Source organism: Corvus kubaryi, unplaced genomic scaffold, assembly GCF_017639235.1.
Source record: "Corvus kubaryi isolate FWS band 111438036 unplaced genomic scaffold, C.kubaryi_AGA036_p1.0 132, whole genome shotgun sequence".
Lineage (NCBI taxonomy): Eukaryota > Metazoa > Chordata > Aves > Passeriformes > Corvidae > Corvus > Corvus kubaryi.
The window spans coordinates 4626615-4645745 of NW_024580666.1; the positions used below are offsets into that span (position 1 = coordinate 4626615).

The 19131-nt window shown below is 36.6% G+C and overlaps 1 protein-coding gene across 4 annotated transcripts in view; it reads right to left on the bottom strand.

Moving 5' to 3' along the window:
* Positions 1-19131, bottom strand: part of LPIN2 (lipin 2) — a 44957-nt gene that overhangs the window by 19932 nt on the left and 5894 nt on the right. For 2 of the 4 annotated variants that reach the window (XM_042030491.1, XM_042030521.1), the window contains exons 1-5: positions 15769-16091; positions 10554-10754; positions 8057-8152; positions 4395-4693; positions 312-419 (exon numbers count right to left, since the gene is read on the bottom strand). In XM_042030491.1, the coding sequence (XP_041886425.1) occupies positions 312-419; positions 4395-4693; positions 8057-8152; positions 10554-10754; positions 15769-15855 (791 nt within the window). In that variant the 5' untranslated portion in view covers positions 15856-16091. Of the gene's footprint in view, positions 1-311; positions 420-4394; positions 4694-8056; positions 8153-10553; positions 10755-15768; positions 16092-19131 lie in introns of those variants that run through there. The other 2 variants (XM_042030512.1, XM_042030501.1) reach the window with 1 other exon arrangement.

Sequence of the window (19131 nt, forward strand, 5' to 3'; positions counted from 1 at the left end):
ACACTTCCGTGTTCTGGCAGATCAAGCATTGCTTATGATAGGGTGAATCACAGGGAACCATACTCATTTTCAATACCCTTCTCAGCCTGAGGAAAGCTTATTAACTGTATTTCCTCTCTTTAACAGTAAAATAATACATTTAGTAAAGTTCCTGAAGTTTCAAATTAGTATCAAATGCTGTATTTGATATCACAGAAGTTGTGTAAGTTTAATAGTTTTACAGATCAGGGGGAAAATGAACAAAAAGGCACAGTAATTTTTTTTGCAATTATTCATCACTGTACAGACAATGACATTACAAAGTGACTTACTTCTCCAGAGGGGACCAGTCTCCATCAGATAAGGGGTAATGATCCTTCGAATGATAAATCAAAGATTCTTTTTGCTCTTCACCCTTTGGTGATGAATTTGAGGATCCTCTGTAGAGACACATAAGACAAAGTCAGCTATAAGAAATTTGCATTACTAATTCAGTAAAAAAAATTACATAGATGTTATTAAAAATCTAAGAACAAAAGTAAGGACTTGTTGTTTGAAAGACACCTTTATGTAACTTAGAATGTATTTTAAAACTATTATTAATACTTGAAAATATTGCAAATTTAAAAATCTACTACTCCTACAAGTTAATACTGAAGAAATCACAATAGCATAAATGATACTACTCTAGTGGTAAATGATATTGCTCTACAGAGACAAATAATATTACCAAAACACAAAGATGAACATAAATTTTTTACACATAAACTTTACTATGTGCATCTTACAATCACAGGGAAAGTTAAATTAGAAAGCATACTTCTGACAATGTACATTTGACAGATTAAAACAGTAAGAAACCAGGTGTAGGTACTAGCATCACAATTTACTCAAGAGCTTACAAATTAACATCATCTACAACAAGGACATAAAATACTGCACTTTTCTGAACAGTGGGGTTTGTTTTGCAGTGGGAAGTCTACTCAGTATCTACATCAAAGACCCAAACCCAACCAACAGTAAGACCCACTGAACAGGCATACACCCTATTTTACACAGAAGTCCCCTTGAAATATTACCATCATAGAGTACCTTCAGATCTTTTTACAGCTTTCTGAATTTAACTGAATAAATACCCATTCTCAGGATACAACTAACTTGTTTTGAGGTTAGATCAAAGGCATCATGGCTATACAGTAGATAAGAATACAAGGAAGACATGCCTGGAATTTGTGTGCAAAATGCAATAGAAATTATTTTAAGCCATTATTATGAAAAAAACCACTATTTTTATTCCAGTGCACAGTTGCACTGGATTTGTTTTGGAATGGTAATGTTCATTTCTCTTATGGAGGGAGGAATGAAATTATTTTGCTATCATCAAATGTGTAAATATTTAGAATTTACATGCTTACTCAATTATACACTAAGCAGCGACAGTGATCTACCTCATTTGCACAAGTCTTTCATTTGGAAGACAGTCTAGATTATGGTAAATGCTGAACTCTAAAAATGTCTTTGTAGCTCCACTTCTTATTCTGCAGTAGCATTCTTATGAAACCTGATGATGCCGCCTGACTTGAGAACTGCAGAGACTGTACATCGTTTGTATTCATAAACTAAGCTAAGCGTGACAGAAATATGTTTCATACCATCTTTGCAGGCAGTACTAAGTATCTCCAAAAGAGGAAAAAAGTATGATTGAACAACTAAGTAAACACAAAAAAAATTAGAGGTCCTCAATATTTTCACTTCAGTGGGGAGGGAGGCAAGATGACACATGGGTGGAAATGAACAGATTTTATTCACTGGAAATCGGCAACAAAAAGGGTCCATACAAAGGATCCAAAAAATCAAATTTAACTGATAAGTGGATAAACACAAAAGTTAAAAATCCAAACTCAGTCGAAGATTATTGAAAATACAAGGGGAAAATCAGTATGCATCAACTTGTAACTTCAAGCTGCACTATCAATTCTAAGCTATTTATTTTGCAAGATTTATAAACGGTACTTCCACTTCTTCTCATTGTTGTCCACTTTACATATAGTCTAAATAAACATATGATATTTCAGAGACAGATAACTACTTTAACCCTTTAAAACCCTTAGCACTGGAGAAATAATACCCTCTATTTCTGAGTTATACATACTGTAATCTTAGTCTTCCTGGTATTATTTTATATAAGTCCAGCACTACTAACGTATCTAAATCACAGCTGGAAAAGACAAAGGACATATTTTGAAAAAAGCTGATAAACACTTGGTAATAGATTTTCCCAAGAAACAGGAAACAGCTTGCTTTCTGCTTTATAAAAAACCAAAGAGATAAGACATTACATACTGGCACCTCTGACTGAATTTTTGACCTTCCTGTTAAAACATCAGCCTCCCTTTTCCTTTCCTAGTTTCACTTTGAAATCTGAAGCTATGTCTAATAACAGTTAAGTTTCTAGTTTCTTATCTTTCTTCCTCCTCTTCAGAGCCACACATTTTTAAGTAAAAAAACCCCCAAAAGCAGGCAACCAAAACACAGTCTCAAACAAACCTACTGATACCAACTTACATCCCCACGGAGTTTGAAAAGAAAACTTATGAACACTTTTTCACAATCATATTTTTAGCTGGGAAGAGAACAAGTACATGCCTATTGCAAGGCATTTTATTTCCTGCCCTGGTAGCCAGCCCACTGGAATGAGAGTATATAAACTTCACTAAGTGACACAGAGCCACAAACCTACTGTCTGTGGGCCTTCACCATTACAATGTATTTTTGTTTCTGTCCTGCATTTACTTGCTGCTCACAAGAAAACACATTCTTTTACAAAATCATCTTCCTTTCACTTTACAACACTCTCTGATGATGTATTTCTACTGCTGTTTCTGTTTATTCATGTTAAAAAAAATAAAGTTTACAAATAAAAAACCTTGCCAAACTTTCATTCTAAAGGGTACAAAAAATAAAACCAGAGTAAACTTGATGAAAACACCATGGTATGTTCAGTTATGACTAAACATTCGACATTTCCGTCAAACACACCATTTTTTTATTCCTCTCTAGTCAAAGTAAGATGATTGCTAGAACAGCAATTTGAATCCTAAACACTGGATGAAAGCAGCCCTTATTAACATGACATTTCTAAATACTTCATGCCTTTGTAATGAGACGTTAAATAAAGAATAAACAATTATCGAGTTATATTTTCTCTTCCTGTACTTGACGGTTGTTTTTATTTTTGATGGTTTCACTATGACAAGTTTATTGTTGTCTTAATAACTGCACACTAAAGACTGAGTAAAAGTCTTCCTTTTCTTAAACTGAAAAAAAGATAAAAATCTCAAACCAAACAACATGCCAATTCCCAGACTTAAACAGAGCAGTGAATACCTAAATGACAATTCATTGACATAAATATAACACTAATAAAATAAAGCATATGAACTAAGAAAGCCACAGATGCTCTAAAAAACATTTTAAAATCCAAATTTTGTTTGTTGTGTTTTACTGATCATAGGTATAATAACAGATTCATGGTTTTCTGTTGCACTAACTTTTTTGGTTGGTACTTACTAAATTTGAGACTCCTTTGAAGATCCATACTGAGGGAGTTTTTTCAGTTATATTTTATTCTCTTACACCAAAACATTCTTGCAATTCCCAGACCTGAACTTGAATTTATTCAGACAGTACTGTGTTTAATAACAATGCTGTCCAGTGAAACACCTAGCTTTCTCTGAAAGCTAAGTCCTGACAGGTAGGTTTTTCCTGGATTTTAAGCATTCGTATGCTTGATAGCTTTCATCTATAACCTTAATCTTTCCTGCTACCCTATAGATCTCTTCAGTGTGTTAGTATGTGCTACCACTTTAGCACAAACTTTACTAAGAATTTATTTACTTCAAAAATACAGGACTAATTCTTTTTCCTCTGTTGTTTTTTTCTTTTCTTCATATACTTATGAAGAATTCTCTTCACTAATGTGAAGGGACATTCATTTATATAGTTTTCAGTTGCCAAAGTAAACGTCAGGTTACAGAGAAGCCAAATTCAAATGTGGTGCACTACCACACGTTCCACACTGCAGCCTACCTAGAAGTTACCAAACACACCAGAAGATCACTCTGCCTCATCCGAGAAATTACACTGAAACTTTCTCACTCACACAACAGATCACAACAACACTTCTTCACTACAATGGGCTTAACTGCATTTCTTGTTCATTAAAAAAGGCCCAGCTTTAAGGTGAATCTGTGAAGATTTGGAAGATACCAGTTTGGAGTTTTGTTTGTTTGCTTGAGGAAAGGCCTAGGCAGAGCCTACCAACACTTATGCAATACCTGCATACAGGAAATGAACATATCACCTTTTAAATGTTCAGTGGTAACAGGGAAAACAGCAACTACCTAAGAGCTTACCTAAGGGGCTGTACACTTTTCTCATCATCTGAGCTTATTTCCATTTCAAAAATCTCTTCAGTCCCAGCAGAAGAGATCTGATCTTCTTTCCTGCTATCTTGTTTGTATTTCTTTCTTCTTCTTTTTTTCTTTTTCACAGAACCTGGGGTAAATACAGTCTCTGTTTCTGCAGAGTGTGGAATTTCTGAGTTTGCACATGGCCTCTCATTTTCACCTGATTTCAAATGATTGTCAGTGTCTTTAAAAAACTGATCTTCAGTGGGTATTGGAGATGTTGCCAAATAAGCAGGAACTTTTTCCTAAGGAAAAAAAATTAAAAAAAGAAAAAGCTATTTTTTCCACTTTGTTTTGACAGTATAGTTGTCAGCTACAGATTAACCCTTGTACCTATATTTAGACACAAAGCCATACAGAAGCCCAATGGTATGAAGCTGATATCCAGAAAGGAACCAAGTTCACTAGAGTGATTACAAGAAGTTCAGAAAAATGCATGTTAGTACTCTCACAGTTTCAGACACAAACAACTGATTTTGCCAGCAAAGCAAATACCCAGTCGGTGGAATGTTTTTGGAGTTTTCTGCCCCGAGCATGCCAGTTCCATGCTTATTACATGTGTTAATAAAAAAAGGCTAATTAAATCCCCTTCTGTTTATTTTGAAACAGATTCATGGGAAGGCAAAAGTTGAAAGGGACATCTGGACACCATCTGGTTCAATCTTCTGTCAAAAGCAGGGCCTCGGGTTAGGTCATCCAGGGCCTTGTCAAGCCAAAGGTTGAGTATTTCTAGGGAGGGAGTCTATCACTTCTCTAGGCAACCTATTCCTGTCCTATATTGCTTTTGTACAGAAGGATTTTCCTTATAACTAGCTGATATTTTCACCTGTGCCCTTCGCCCCATTTTATCATTAGGCAGCCTTGTGAAGAGAGTCTCTGTCTGTTCTACAACAACCTCTACTGCAAGACTGTGGTTAGATTCCCCTGAATCCTCGCTAGGCTCAACAGAACAAGTTCCAGCAACTTTTCTTCCTATTTCAATTTCTCCAGCCCTCTACCAGGCTCTCTCCAATTTTCCACGTCTCTCCTGAACTGGGGAGACCAGAACTGTGTTCCAGATCTGATCTAACATACACCAGGCTGAGCAGGACAACCCCACATCCCTCCATGTGCTGGCTGTGCTATTGCTGATGCTGCCTGGGACACATTTGCCTTGACTGCAGCCAGGGCATGCTGCTGGCCAGGGGATGCAGAGATGCATCTCATGCAGTCAGATCCCAGCCTGCACTGCTGTGTGTGCCACCCTGCACTTCCAACCCTTATGAGACACTGCACGTGTACCTTGGTTAAACCTTGTGCAGATCTTGTTGGTCCAGTCTCCCAGCCTGCCAAGCTGCCTCTCTGTGGTGCCTCTTTTTCTGACCTGCCCACCTCTCCTCCCAGTTCACTGTTACCCACAAAATTGGTGAAGGTGCCTTCAGTCATGTCATACATGTCAGACATTATTTATCTAAAGTATCTTTCAAAAAGAAAAACTCAACTATAATTTACTCACATTAAAACCAACATACAAACAACCAACCCTCAATTACAACCCACTGTCCTTTAAGGGAAAAGCTTTAGCTATGGACTGCCTGAGGTTTATTTACATCATAACAAGAAAGTGAAAAGACATTGACACCTAGTCTGAAAGAAACACACTGTGAAGGGACAAAGACAAGGTGGAACAAAAGCAGAAGAATTTGCATAATGAAGAGAAAAAGTTATGGAACTCAATTTTATGGTAGAGAATAGAAGTAATTACAAGATGTCTGTTATTTTACTGGACTATTGTACAGAAGATTAGTCAGAAACACTGATGAGACACAGCCAGAGCACTGATATTACTTTTGATGTGTTCAAAGTCTTATCTGCTATTTAACACTAAATTGAAATTTTTCATTGAGTTAAGAGTTACAGAACAGATAACAGTTAAGAGAACAGATTTTGTTCCACTGGTTGTAAAGTAGAGTGAAGTAGAGAAAGGAGAACAAAATACTGCCTTATACAACGGTGATGATACACAGATTTTGCATTGTGAAAACCTTGAAATAAAATGCTAGCACCTAAACTAAAGTTAATATTCTACACCATTAGTGATAAATAATCAAGAACAAACAAACAAATAAATAAATCACGTAAAAAGGTTAAAAGAAAACTGGCTGAAAATTTGTCTTGATTTACATTATTGAGGTGAGTGGTATTACTTGTGAATGTCAAGATGTGAAAAATGCGAACACTGATCCCTTAAAGGACCATTCTGAATCCCCCCCAAGGGAAAAAAAGAAAAATCAATGAGAGATTTACGACTTATCCCTTAAGCATAGCTTCAAGAGGCAAACAAACAGGTGTTGGTCAGTTGCAGGAAAAGAAAAATGCCTAAAAGCAGTAAAAATAACTCAGTTTTGCTTTGTAGCAAACTTGATCTATATTTTCAGCATGAACTACCAGCTTTCAAGAACACAGACACAGACAAGACACTCTTGTTATAAATCAAAATGTACTATGCAAGTGCAACAGCTCCCTTAAAATGTTGTACTGGGGACAAAGGCAGTGGTTATCACCCCTGCTTTCCGAAAGTCGTAGGACTGATCAGTTCCCATCAATGTCTGACACGGTCTAGATCTATAAAAAACTGCTTTCAGTTTTTATTTTAATCATGGTGTACACTGACACAGAACCCAACCTTCCTTCTGCTTATGAATCCTGACCCCAAGTTATCATTTGGGGTCTTAATGCTTATTTTTGCCTTCCACTTTAAACTGTATTTAACTCCTTTCAAGATGAGAGCTTCCTCTGATCCCTCACAGTAAACAAGCAGCAACCTAAACTAAAAACTGGATCAATCTCATTTCCTTGAAAGACTGATTCCAAGAGGCAATTAACACTTTATCTTTTACTTCACTGAGACCATTTTTTTCCTCTCTCTTCTATTTTCATTAAACCTTTTGGAAGGTTGTACTGAGATCTTCTTTCCTCCAGACTTGCTGAAAAATGCCAACAGATTCAAAAGTGATCAGAAGCAATGCTCAGGACTGACCAATGCTGTGATTACATAGCTCCCATATCCTTACGAAATCAGAGTAAAAATGAACCATTATTCCTGTTTTTCAGAGCCTCATCAGCTTCCAGCTGCAAGAGATTCTTGGGAAATAAATTCTCAAGTCAAAGAAGTTACAATTACCTGGTAAAAGTTTCATAAATAAAATTATGAAAAACTGGGCTAAAATTTGTAAGGCAAATAAAAAATATGCCCCAAAAATAGACTACCTTTATTACTACAGGCACAACCTATACGGACGCAAGGCAAAAATTATCATAAGACACCACAACCAGTGTAACTGCATTCAACAAGAATGAATTAACTAAAACAAAATAAAAAATACTTCAACACACTTTCCAAATAATGCTCTAATTAATAAAAGTAATTAGTTACTTTATTATTACTGGCAGCAAAATTGTACAAAGCATCAAACATCTTGGCAACATATGAAAGAGACATTAAGATTCAGTTACAGAAAATCTAGCTTTCACAGAAGTGAGGACATTGACAACACTGTATGAAGCATTTTTAACCCATTACTCTGTTAATACTACATTGTAGCCATCAAGAAGCACAAAGCCCTTACATTTTCCTCCTCGGTTTCTTGCACAAAGAAAGCTTCTCCATTGTCACCCAGTTTCATATGAAGATCAACAGCATCGCCATTAATTTCTATATCAATCTGTGGAAAGAGACAATTTATTGTAAATAATTCATCATGGGGAAAGCTCTGACCTCACGGTCCACTTAGCTCTGAGTGTAAACTTTGTTTCACCGTATAATGGCGTCCCTTTCTCCTCTCTCTTTCTGATGCAAGTCTGTCATAATGGTCTTTAGTTTGTTCACCTGCAAAATACGTCATGCTCCTGGCAGAGAGCCGAACAACCACAAGAAAAATAAGAAAAAAATAAACTTATATAAAGACTCAATCTTGTTCAAAGAATTATTGATCTAGTCTTTATTTCATGGAAGAATGACTGAGACTGTTCAGATGTTTAAATCTCAGTCTGAACTGGAGTTGTATGAATCTGAATCCTGAATACCAGAATTTTCACCTGGAAGCCTCCTGGAGGCAGGCTTTGTCTGAAAGTGGTAAGAGACTTGCCACAATTATTTCTGCGACTCCAGTTAGTGTTGCAGAATGCTCATGAGTTTATGGGGGTATGACATAGGACCACAACCCTTCTGCAACCATAGTGGTTTTTTCAGAGAATAATGTTTTTATTATCCTAAAAAAGTACTTTTTAGCCAAGAAAACCCAGTCATAGGAGATAAATTAGGTAAATAACCAAACATGCATGGGGACTATACCCAAATGCTTAAGATAACCACTTTTCTTTTTCCCCACAATAACTGACTGATTTTGATCTGAAAATCATATATTTCACTACTGCTTATTTTTAAAATAATTTCTTGCATTTCCAATTCAGCAACATGAGTTTATAAAACCTCACCTTTTCTATGTGCAAGTTTAGACATACAAACATCTCTAGTTTTAGCACCGATATCTCACACTGGTTTCTGGACACCTCAATATATACGTGAAGTTGAAGCACAGATATGCATACTTTGTGTTCCTACACAACTTGGGACTACCAATTGATCTTGGCCTCATAACACGCCAGAGAAAAATGCATCCACAATGCAGTAACAAACACTCAACTGACTATTCAGAGAACTGTGTGAACAGTAACTCCCAGGATGGAAGAAACAAGGAGCAGCAGTCATCCACACAAGCAAAAGCTGAGAATTATGCTGACAGTCTAGTACAACAGGTATCAAGAGTAGATGTTTCCACTATTCAACAGCTTTTTAGAGGTACCCAGAAACTGAAAACCTCTCAAATTTGGTTCAGCTACTCAGAAGTGTAATTAAAGACATTTACCAAACTCAAGTTTCAGACCATTCCTGTTGTAAGCCTATCTCGCTCGCCTAGAGGTCAGAAAAAGTACAGCTATACCACCTCTTCTGTACCCTGTTGAAAACTGTAATGTAATCTGTTACAAAACTGTTAAGGTTAAAAATTCTTTGTCATCAGCATGCTTCTTAAAATAAACACACATGAGAAATCAAACAAAAAATAAACTCAACACAAAACCTGCTACTCACCTGTGTCACTATGACAAACATACAACTCTAATGCATGTAGCTCTAACTACTGACTTTTAACAAAAAAATTACCTGACCTAACTGCTCTTTTAGTTTCACTTTATTCTCTTTTCACAATGAAAATAGGAAGAGAGGTGTAGCTTCCTGCAATAACCATTACCTCCTTAAAAAAGCAGAATATAATCCTGAGGGTTTATTACTGTTTAAAACAATCCATATTTTGGTAGCACACCAACAGGCCATACACAGTATTCCTAACTGACAGTAAAGTCCCCCCACAACAGCTCCATCTTCCAGCCAACCCAACCCAACTCACTTTCTGAACACCATTAATGAAGCGTATGGAAAGGGGATGGCAGGACAATCTGCTCGGGTAGCACCACCATCTCAGAATGGCTGGACAGGAAATTGTACCAGGGTCTCTTTCAAACACACCCACACAGAAATGAAGCTTCAGTCTCAGTTTTCATTTGCTTGTGGACATTAATAACTGCATTTTCTACTGCAAATCAGCCTTGAACACAGCTAACAAGAAGCGGTATTTGTAACAGGTCACCAACACTTAACATACGCTCTTGTCTGTCCTTCACACATTCCAAAAAGAGTTGCTTACATCTGGGATCAGTTAAATAGCATTAAGCATTTCTTCCCCAGCCTACTTGGATAAGTAAATAAATAGCCTCATGTAAACATTTTAAAACTGTGAAGTCTATACATTTGTATTAGTCTTTTTGCATAGGTCCAGAGCTGTCAAAGCTCTTCTTTCACAGTATTTTTGCAGAGTCCTTAGATTACCACAAGAAGTTCCGTTTTGCATTCTGAATCTACCACCCTGTACAGCATCTATGAGCAACTGCTCTGGACTAAACCGGCCTGCTAACTGGGAATGTGGGGAGCTGTGGAAGGAAGGAAGAGGGGAAAAAAGGAATGCACTGGTACTCAAAACTTTGTTTTGACCCACTTTCTGAACTTACCACTTTTTCTTTAGAGCGCAATACACCAAGCTTCCCAAATCGGACATGGAAAGGGGAACATTGGTACGTCCCATCCTGCTGCCGGACCACAACGACATCGATGCATCCCGAAAGGGTTGCCTGATTAATGCCTTTGTACAGCTCCTTCACAGTAACCAGGACTTGTCCTGCAAGTTGCCCTACGTAGTTCATAGTCTGAGACTAAGGGAGAGAAAGAAAGAAAAAAAAAAAAAAAGTAAATTTCAAATACATGCAAGGTTTTTTGAAATGAACTTTTAAAAAACATTTAAACAGATGTGCAATGTCATTTATCAATTACTCAAACTATTGCAATAAGATTTACACAAATATTTTCAAGAATCAACAGAACTTTGAGGCAATCCTTGTATCAGTAAAAGTCTCCAGAGTTATAAAACCTATTCTTAATGCTTTATCAACTTGAATCTATGACTAACTAAATACTTTAAACAAAATTTTGAAGCTTGTCATTTTTAGACCTCAAAGCCTAGATTTAAGTGATACTTAGTAACTTGGATAAGCTAAAAAGAAAAATTCATTCTCTGGAGGACTGCCTGTTTAATACAGCTGATCCTCTATTGAAAATGAAGATAACTGTACATAACGATGCAAAAAAAATCTTAGAAGTGGGGAGAAGCTATGTAGAGCATACTGCATGGAACTCTTCCTTTACACATCTGTATTTCAAAAATGGCTGAGTCACCTGAGAGAAATTACCCAAGTATGCAATGGAAGGAAAGAGATACATTAAGAAGATTATGCTACAGTCAAACAGGATAAACAAGAGCACAGAATCACTTATCCAAAATTCTGTCTAATTTATTAAAAATACTTAAGTAAATGAATGAATTCTGAATGACTGCAAGTCTTTCAGACTAAGAATACAATTTGAACTATGACTGCAAATAAGAAATGAAGGTCCAAAGATTTCTCAGAACATCTGAGCTTTAACAGAAAGAGGAGGGAAAACTGTGAAAATGTTTTGATAGAAACCTAAGTTAAACCCTTCCTCATTCCATCATCTCCAGCCTCCCACCCACAAGTCTGCTTGTTACAAGCTCATTTCAAAAACATCCAAGCAACTGTAGCTTCTAAAGTTAAGGATATTTAGGAGAACAAAGAGCCACGGCCAACAAGCAAAACCCACAACACTGAACACACAAAAGAGCCTAAATCATAAAAAAAAAAAAAAAAAAAAAAAAAAAAAAAAAATTTGGGGGGGGGATATTATTTCTAGAAAAAAATCTACAATGAATTTTTTTTCTATTTGCATTTCTGTTTTTATTAGTTGTTGAACAAGGTTTAGGACTTTTCTTAATACCTCTAAACAAAACCGTACTGCATTACAAGAGCTCTTCCTACTGATACTGCTTTCACTGTCTAGATAATTAATCAATTATTTCTCTTTTGATCCTCCGAAGTCTTCCTTACAGTAACACAGGGTATCTCACACTCACTGAAAAGGGGACTACTTTTGTGGCATCTATATACCGATATAATTGTAAACAGGCAAGAAATCTGAAACTACTTTCACACTTAGAGCAACTATGGAAATATTTTTCTCCATCTCAGGCTTCTCATACATTACCAAATCACATTAACATTTTTTTTAAATAATACCTTCCTCATCACAAGTATAAAGGAAGGTGGGGGGTTTCCAATACAGATTTAAAACTGTCTTGAAATTATCCACAGAATTACTATGCTACTTAACATGCTAGAGAATTTTTTCCTGTAGCCTTTGTACAACATGGTTGATGAAGACAAAAAGAACAGACTGTCATTGAGTGAGTAATGAGATCAGGAGGATGGACTCCTAACATTAGTCATTAACTCAATTTCATCTGTAAGTAGCTTCACGTATAACTATAAAACTGACCGCTTGATAGTGAAGCAATTAGCTCACTTTTGCTAAAGAGAGAAAGTCTCACTTCAACCTTTCCTCATCTGACCCTCTTAATGAGCCGATTTTAGCTCACTGACACAGCTGGCAAAAGTCTACCATTTCTGGTTGTTGTTTGTTTCAGTGGGTTGCTGGTAAGTTATATTAGCTCACTAAGCAAAACATGACAAACACCTGAGTCATGAGGCACTGAGCAGCACCAGAGAGCTGGGAAAAAAAAAAAAAAAAAAAAGAGGCAGGGAATTGAACATCATCTTTTTGACAAGTGAGGTAATTGCGCATCTCATGAAACTGTAACTCAGGACAGAGAGGTTACAGTATCTCTGCTTTCCTGTTAACGCAATTAGTCTTCCCCGAATATGACAGTCATGTTTAAACTCAATCTCATGAAAGAAAAAAATCTTTAACACATAATCATTATCATTCATGGCTCTACCTTGGTCACTTCCAAGGGCAGTCTATGGTATCAGCTTAGAAAGAAAAGGTGACTTTGTGTCACGAAGGAGACTGTGTTTGTTACAAGAAATGTTTGACACAATCAGGAACAAAAATCTTTAATAGGGTCTCCATTCCATGAATTTATTTCAGTGAACAGGACTTGAGAAGTGGTTATTAGCAAGGAATTCTCTCTAAGTAGTGACTTCCTAGAAGACCAAAATTTCCCACCTTCTGCTAAGAACTGAGTTCACATGATAAATAATTTAGTTTTTCTCTACACATGCTAACTTGACCATATAAATTCATCACACAACCCACACAAGACCAAAGCATTCACTCATTTTACATATACTCTTGCTTCCCTGTAGCAAGAATATCCTGTAGCAATGTTATCTCTCCTAGAGGTATCGGTTTCATTGCTGTAGCTCACAGCACAGCCACTTTTACGAACATACATAAACTGAATAACCTCTTAGATTTGAAAGTTCATAGCTGGTTCACCCTAACATGTGAAAAAGTTATGAACTTTTGTACCTACTGAGTATTAAAAACATTGCTTATAAGCAAAGTAGCTTTTTATGATCCAAGTCTTAATGTAAATGTTGTTTTGCACATTGCAAGTAAACCAAATTAGATCAAGGTAATAAACTAATGCAGTTTATTGCTTACCAGGCTGCAGCTCAGCTTTTAACGTAATGGTTGACTTTGCAAGATAAACATGTTATATAAAAAGGTTCAAACATTAGCAAGAAAATGATCAAATAGAAATGAAGTGTCACTATATACCCGAGAAACATGTCATTTTATCTCAAATGTCAGTAGAACCCCAGCTGGGAGATTTTTAAAATCTGGGGGTTAGGATTGGGTTTGGGTTTTGCTTGGCGTTTTTGTTTGTTTTCCTTAAATTTTACTGTGTATTGTTGGAAAACTTGTGGCAGACAGTACAGAGAGAGAGGCACAGTATGAAATGTCATTGTGTTAATTCTTGCAAATGCAATAGAAATATCCCAATCACAGAACAACCAGTAAGACAAAGTATTTCCTTAATAACATGCTCTATTTCATGCTTAGTAAATATTTATTAAACATCATTGCCTTGAAAGCAGAGAGCAGTATGCCTTCATAACCTCCTATAAGAGCCTAAAAAGCATGCTGATTTCCAGGTTTGCAATTCGGGACAAAAGCTGGATGGAAAAGACAAGCTAAGAAAGGCAATGCAGTAATATTTCACGATACTGCTTAGCTTTTATTTCTTTTGATATCCAGAATCTGTACATTGCCTGATGCAGTGAAACTCTGGAACTCTGCATAAAAACTGAGGTTAATGCAGCTCACTACTGCTTACTCTTCTCAGATAGCATATTCAAAGGCTATGAATACCTGAGGTATCAAAGTAGAAACATTTTTTGTGACTTCTGAGGCTGCACAGAGACTGATTTTTGAATATTGATGCAATACTACCTAGTTTGCAAAAATTTTTACAGCTGAATATATTACTACCACTAAGCTAACTGCAACCGTAATTGGAATGAGAGAAAGAATATCTCTGTCATATCATGAAAATAATTTTTTTTCTGGCAAGAAGCCATTGCACTGCCAAAAGTAGAAACTGAAACTGCTTTGGTTTTTGAACTTTCTTTTTGTGAGAGGGCACAAAAGTAAAAACAAAATAAGAAAAATATCTACTTCAGAAGTTCAGTAACTAAAATTCTGTGCCTCCATTTATAAAATACTCAAATCAATTCAACTAAAATTAACCCTGAATATGCTGTTTGTCTTCCTCATGTTACAGCAATGGCTCTCAGAAATTATGATTAAACAGTGCTCCACCTCAGAGTAACTAATATGCTCGATATGACAGACAGACAAATTTTCAAAACTCGTTACCAGAAAATGCTTACATTCGCATAACCTGAGCAGGAGGTTTTGTGGGTAGGAATTATATCTCTGTAACATTAAGAAAGATGTTATTTTGGCTGCCACTAGACCAACATGTTTTAACTTTTTTTTTGTTTGTTATCCAGTAATATCCATATACAGGTGCAAGATATAATCAAAAGTCTGTCCACAAGAGGTGTTTTCTGTGCACATGGAGAACCACTTTACTAATGGTAAACTGCATTTTTTTTGTTCTTAAAGCAAACACCTTTTATACAAGTGGACTCATATGAACATGCATACTACAAGTGTCTAGTTCAACAAGAAAAAAAGAAAAGTGCAAGTTACTCAAAGGCAAGCTATCAGATTGCTCTAGAGAGTTACAGCTTTAGAGGGCATGAATTTTAACTGTCACTGCAAAAAAAGTTACTTAAAAGTAGATCTTAGCTTACAGGAGAGTAGATATTCATACATCCCATTTCTTTTGAGATACATTTGGAGGATTAAAATATGTCTAATGCCACATGATGTAAACAGCAAAGACATTGTACTTGTTTCAAGAGATTAGGTAGAACAAAATAAAAAAAACATGCAGAGCAGCAGTTTACCTCAGTTTATCTCATTTTGCTTATATTTGCATACATATAAGTTTATGAGGCAGAAGCTTTCCTTAAGCAGAGGAAATCTTTAGCAAGTGTATTGCTAGTTTATATTTTGTACCCTGAGAAAACTGGGGGAAAAAATGATCCTGCCAAACAGGACCACTGTAGCATCAGGTCTATTCAACAAAAACATCTTTGTTCCCAAGTAAAGATTTTAATTAGGGGTTTAGGATTGCTCCTAGTACTGCACAGAGCAGCTATGGAACATAATGGGAAACACAGTAAGTCTGTTGAATGCCTAATTAAAGTATTCCACATACTATTAAATATAGGCAGCCAATTTTTATATATTTAGCAGTAAGTCTGTCAAACTCACCAAGATTCCAGAAGGAACCTTTTCATGGGCAGCAACATCACTTCTATTTGAGTCATCTTCAAGAACATCCTTTTCTGAGTTATGCATCTCAGAAAGCAGAAAACTAACTTTACACAATACAGGTAGATGCAAAAATTACAGCCATAACAGAATGTTGTAGCAGCATTTCTTCTCATAGAAGCAGAACAACTATGTAAACCTTCTGGTCTCTTAGAGGAAACTGCTTGGTATACATTCCCACGCAGAATTACTGCTAAAAAGGAAGTGCTTCTTTAAGAAAGCTCATACAGAAACTCCCTCACCAATAGGCTTTGCTTGAAATGTCCCAGCCCCCCTGCACGCCCTGAGATAAGTAACAACATGGGCAGACTTTGCCATATGTTTGCACTGATAGGTGATGATCTTGGTTTGCATCACATCACGTGACTCCAGCTGAAGCTTCCACGAAAACAGGGATTTAGTTAATGATTCTTAAGCAAAGTCTACATTAGCTTGCTTGGAGACTTTTCACCCACTGTTGCAACTCCACCACTGGCAGCAGCACTCCAAGTCCTGGTTCAGCCTAAGCCAAGCCTGCCTACGCGCTGCTCCCTCTGCTGATGGCGTCACTGGGGCATCCAGTCATGTTTGATACAGCAAATTTCACAACACTTCGGGGTCTGGTATTTGTGGGCTTTTTTCCCTCCTTCTTGAAGTTGAAATTACATAACAATAGTAAAGAGACAACTGACCTGGTGTCAAGTTTATATTAAACCATACAAAACCAATGCACACCAAGATGAACATCTGTTTTCTTGGGGAAATTGTCTTGCTTTCTTCAAACTGAATTTCAAAGCAGCATAATTTGAGTGTGTGGACAAAACATGCAAGGTTTTTAAATAACTAGCTCCATGACTCAGAATAAGAATGAATTTTTGATCTGAGGAATTCTGAAATGTCATTACTCATCTAAATAATATAACAGGTGAAATAACTTGAGGAAGAGTAGTAGTATAAGGAAGCAATTCTGTCCCAGAATGCAAGACCTTCTCTGAGGACCATCAATATTCCCTCAACACAGACGAAGTCTCATTACCCTAAACCCATGCATCTCCTTCCCACACTCACGGGGTTACAATGTGTCTGCTCAGAAGATTGTCAAAGATTTCTTCTTGAATTACAAGCTTAAAAAAAAATTAATCTAGGACCCTACTACTGTTCCTCCTCTAAGTTTTGTAAATTCATGTAGTAGCCTTTCATGCAAGGACAGTGAACCACATTATAGCACGCAGCTAAACAGCTTGTAGGTTTCCAGAATAATTAATGAGCTACACTCAAGGCCAAAATGAACTACACTCAAAATGAACTGCACTCTCACTGCATCAGTGTCAATGACAAAATCCTAAACTGAGTGTTGGGACTGCTATGCCTGCAGTAAGGTTGCAATACACTGCTACTATCTCTGAGCCCTTTTCTAAACATTGAATAAGTTCGTATCTGGCTCGTCACAGGAAAAACGAATGGGTTTTTCAGCAAACATGACAAGTATTTTCATAGAATATTAAGAATTACTAGAAACACTCAATTTCCCCTTCCTGTTCATCATTCCTTTATCTTGTATGTTCCATTAAAATACAGACTAAACCACACAGTATTTATGAGAATGAAGCAAAACTCACAAGCCAGTGCATCTTTTCAAACACTATTGACTTCATTTTATGTTGGGGTTTTTTTCTGTGATACCTATGCTATTTCAATATCGTTTAGTATTTCAGACTGACATTATTTTCTTCAAAGCTTATAAAAGTGTTTTAGACAACAGCCTTTCTAGAATACAGATAAAATTGTTATCACTGCATGAAGGTAAGATTTAGACAGGTAAGCTGTCTAAGCTTTGCACATTTAGCTTCACTCCCTCTTGTCTTTTATTTCTCAATATTAATAAGCTAAGTAAAATATAACTCCTGCTAAGTTTAAGCACTATGTTATTTACTTACAATTTGCACAGGAAAATTAGCTTTCATTTTGAAAAGCAAATACCTCAAATTTGGAAGTCTTAGAAGCAATGTTTTCCATGCAACCTTAACGAAGCTCTGTGCTGTAGGTAGGTTTTCCTGTGGTTCAGTCTCAGAAAGCACACATGAGTTTTTTCACTAGACTCACACAAGTTAATAATGCTGACAAAGATCATTCACCATCCTGTGTTCTTTCTTTGATGCGCTCTTTGTGGGTCTACACATTTTATCCTCTCGCTCATTAGTCAAAATCCCTGATGGGAAGTATGATTCCATTTTTAAAACATAGTTTTCTGCAGCAATCTTCATAATATATTCAATTGCATTTCATTCAGTTCTACAGCATCTCAGGGATGCAGTATTTTTTTCACCTATGCAATGAAAAATTCAGGCCAGATTAGGAATTAAACATGCAGAGGGGTTTAGCACATTTAGAACTTGATTTTTCAGATTTTCCCTCTTTTTTTTACATCTTTGCATATTCAAAACACTGCCTCAATAGGCTACATTTGTAGTTGCAGATCAGATTTCTTTTTAATGACCATCTGGGATATGTCAAAGTCTGACTGCCTGTGAAAATGACATTTAAGTGATTATTGGATTGTACTGTATAGGAACCATAGAACAAATGCCACCAGAAAACCACTACAGGACGTTTCCCCAGCTTTCATCAGTGCACACTGTTCTGAGTTCTGGAAGGAAGGAAGCACAAATCCTAGACATAGTGTCCACCAGCACACTATCCCAATTCACTCAGAGATCAGAATAAATATGCCAGGACAAGTGAATGGACCAAATCCTTCTCTATTTAACATGTCCTATATTTAACATAGATACGCCAAGTATGGGACAGCCTTTGTTCATGTTCCAATTGTCTCCTTCACCCCATCCTGTCACACATGATTTTACTTACTATTCACCAAGAATTAAACACCGCAGTTCTCAGTGTCAGGATGGGGTGTGACCATTCTTAGTCTCACAGCCCATCCTGACACTGAAAAAGATCCTTTCTCCACAAGGCTCAACTCCAGTTCCAAAGTTCCAACACTTCTCTATTTTCATGCCCTTTTACACTTTGCTTATTAGGTGCAAAAAAAAAAAAGTGGATGAGTTGCCAATTCTCCTACACAGATTGCAAAAACCAAACTGGGGCTGAAAATGCTTTTCTGTGCCCAAGTTCTTGGTCCCAGCCCTGGTCTGAAGCATCTGCTTACTGAGACTGGAAAAAAAGCTCTGCTCATTCCAGACTGTGCTAAAACACATTCAGTACAACATCTCTGATACTTTTAAGGGCAAAAGTCTATCCATTCTCTATATGAGCCTTTAAACCTAATTCAAAGGTTATTAACTTTGCTAAAATAAAATATAC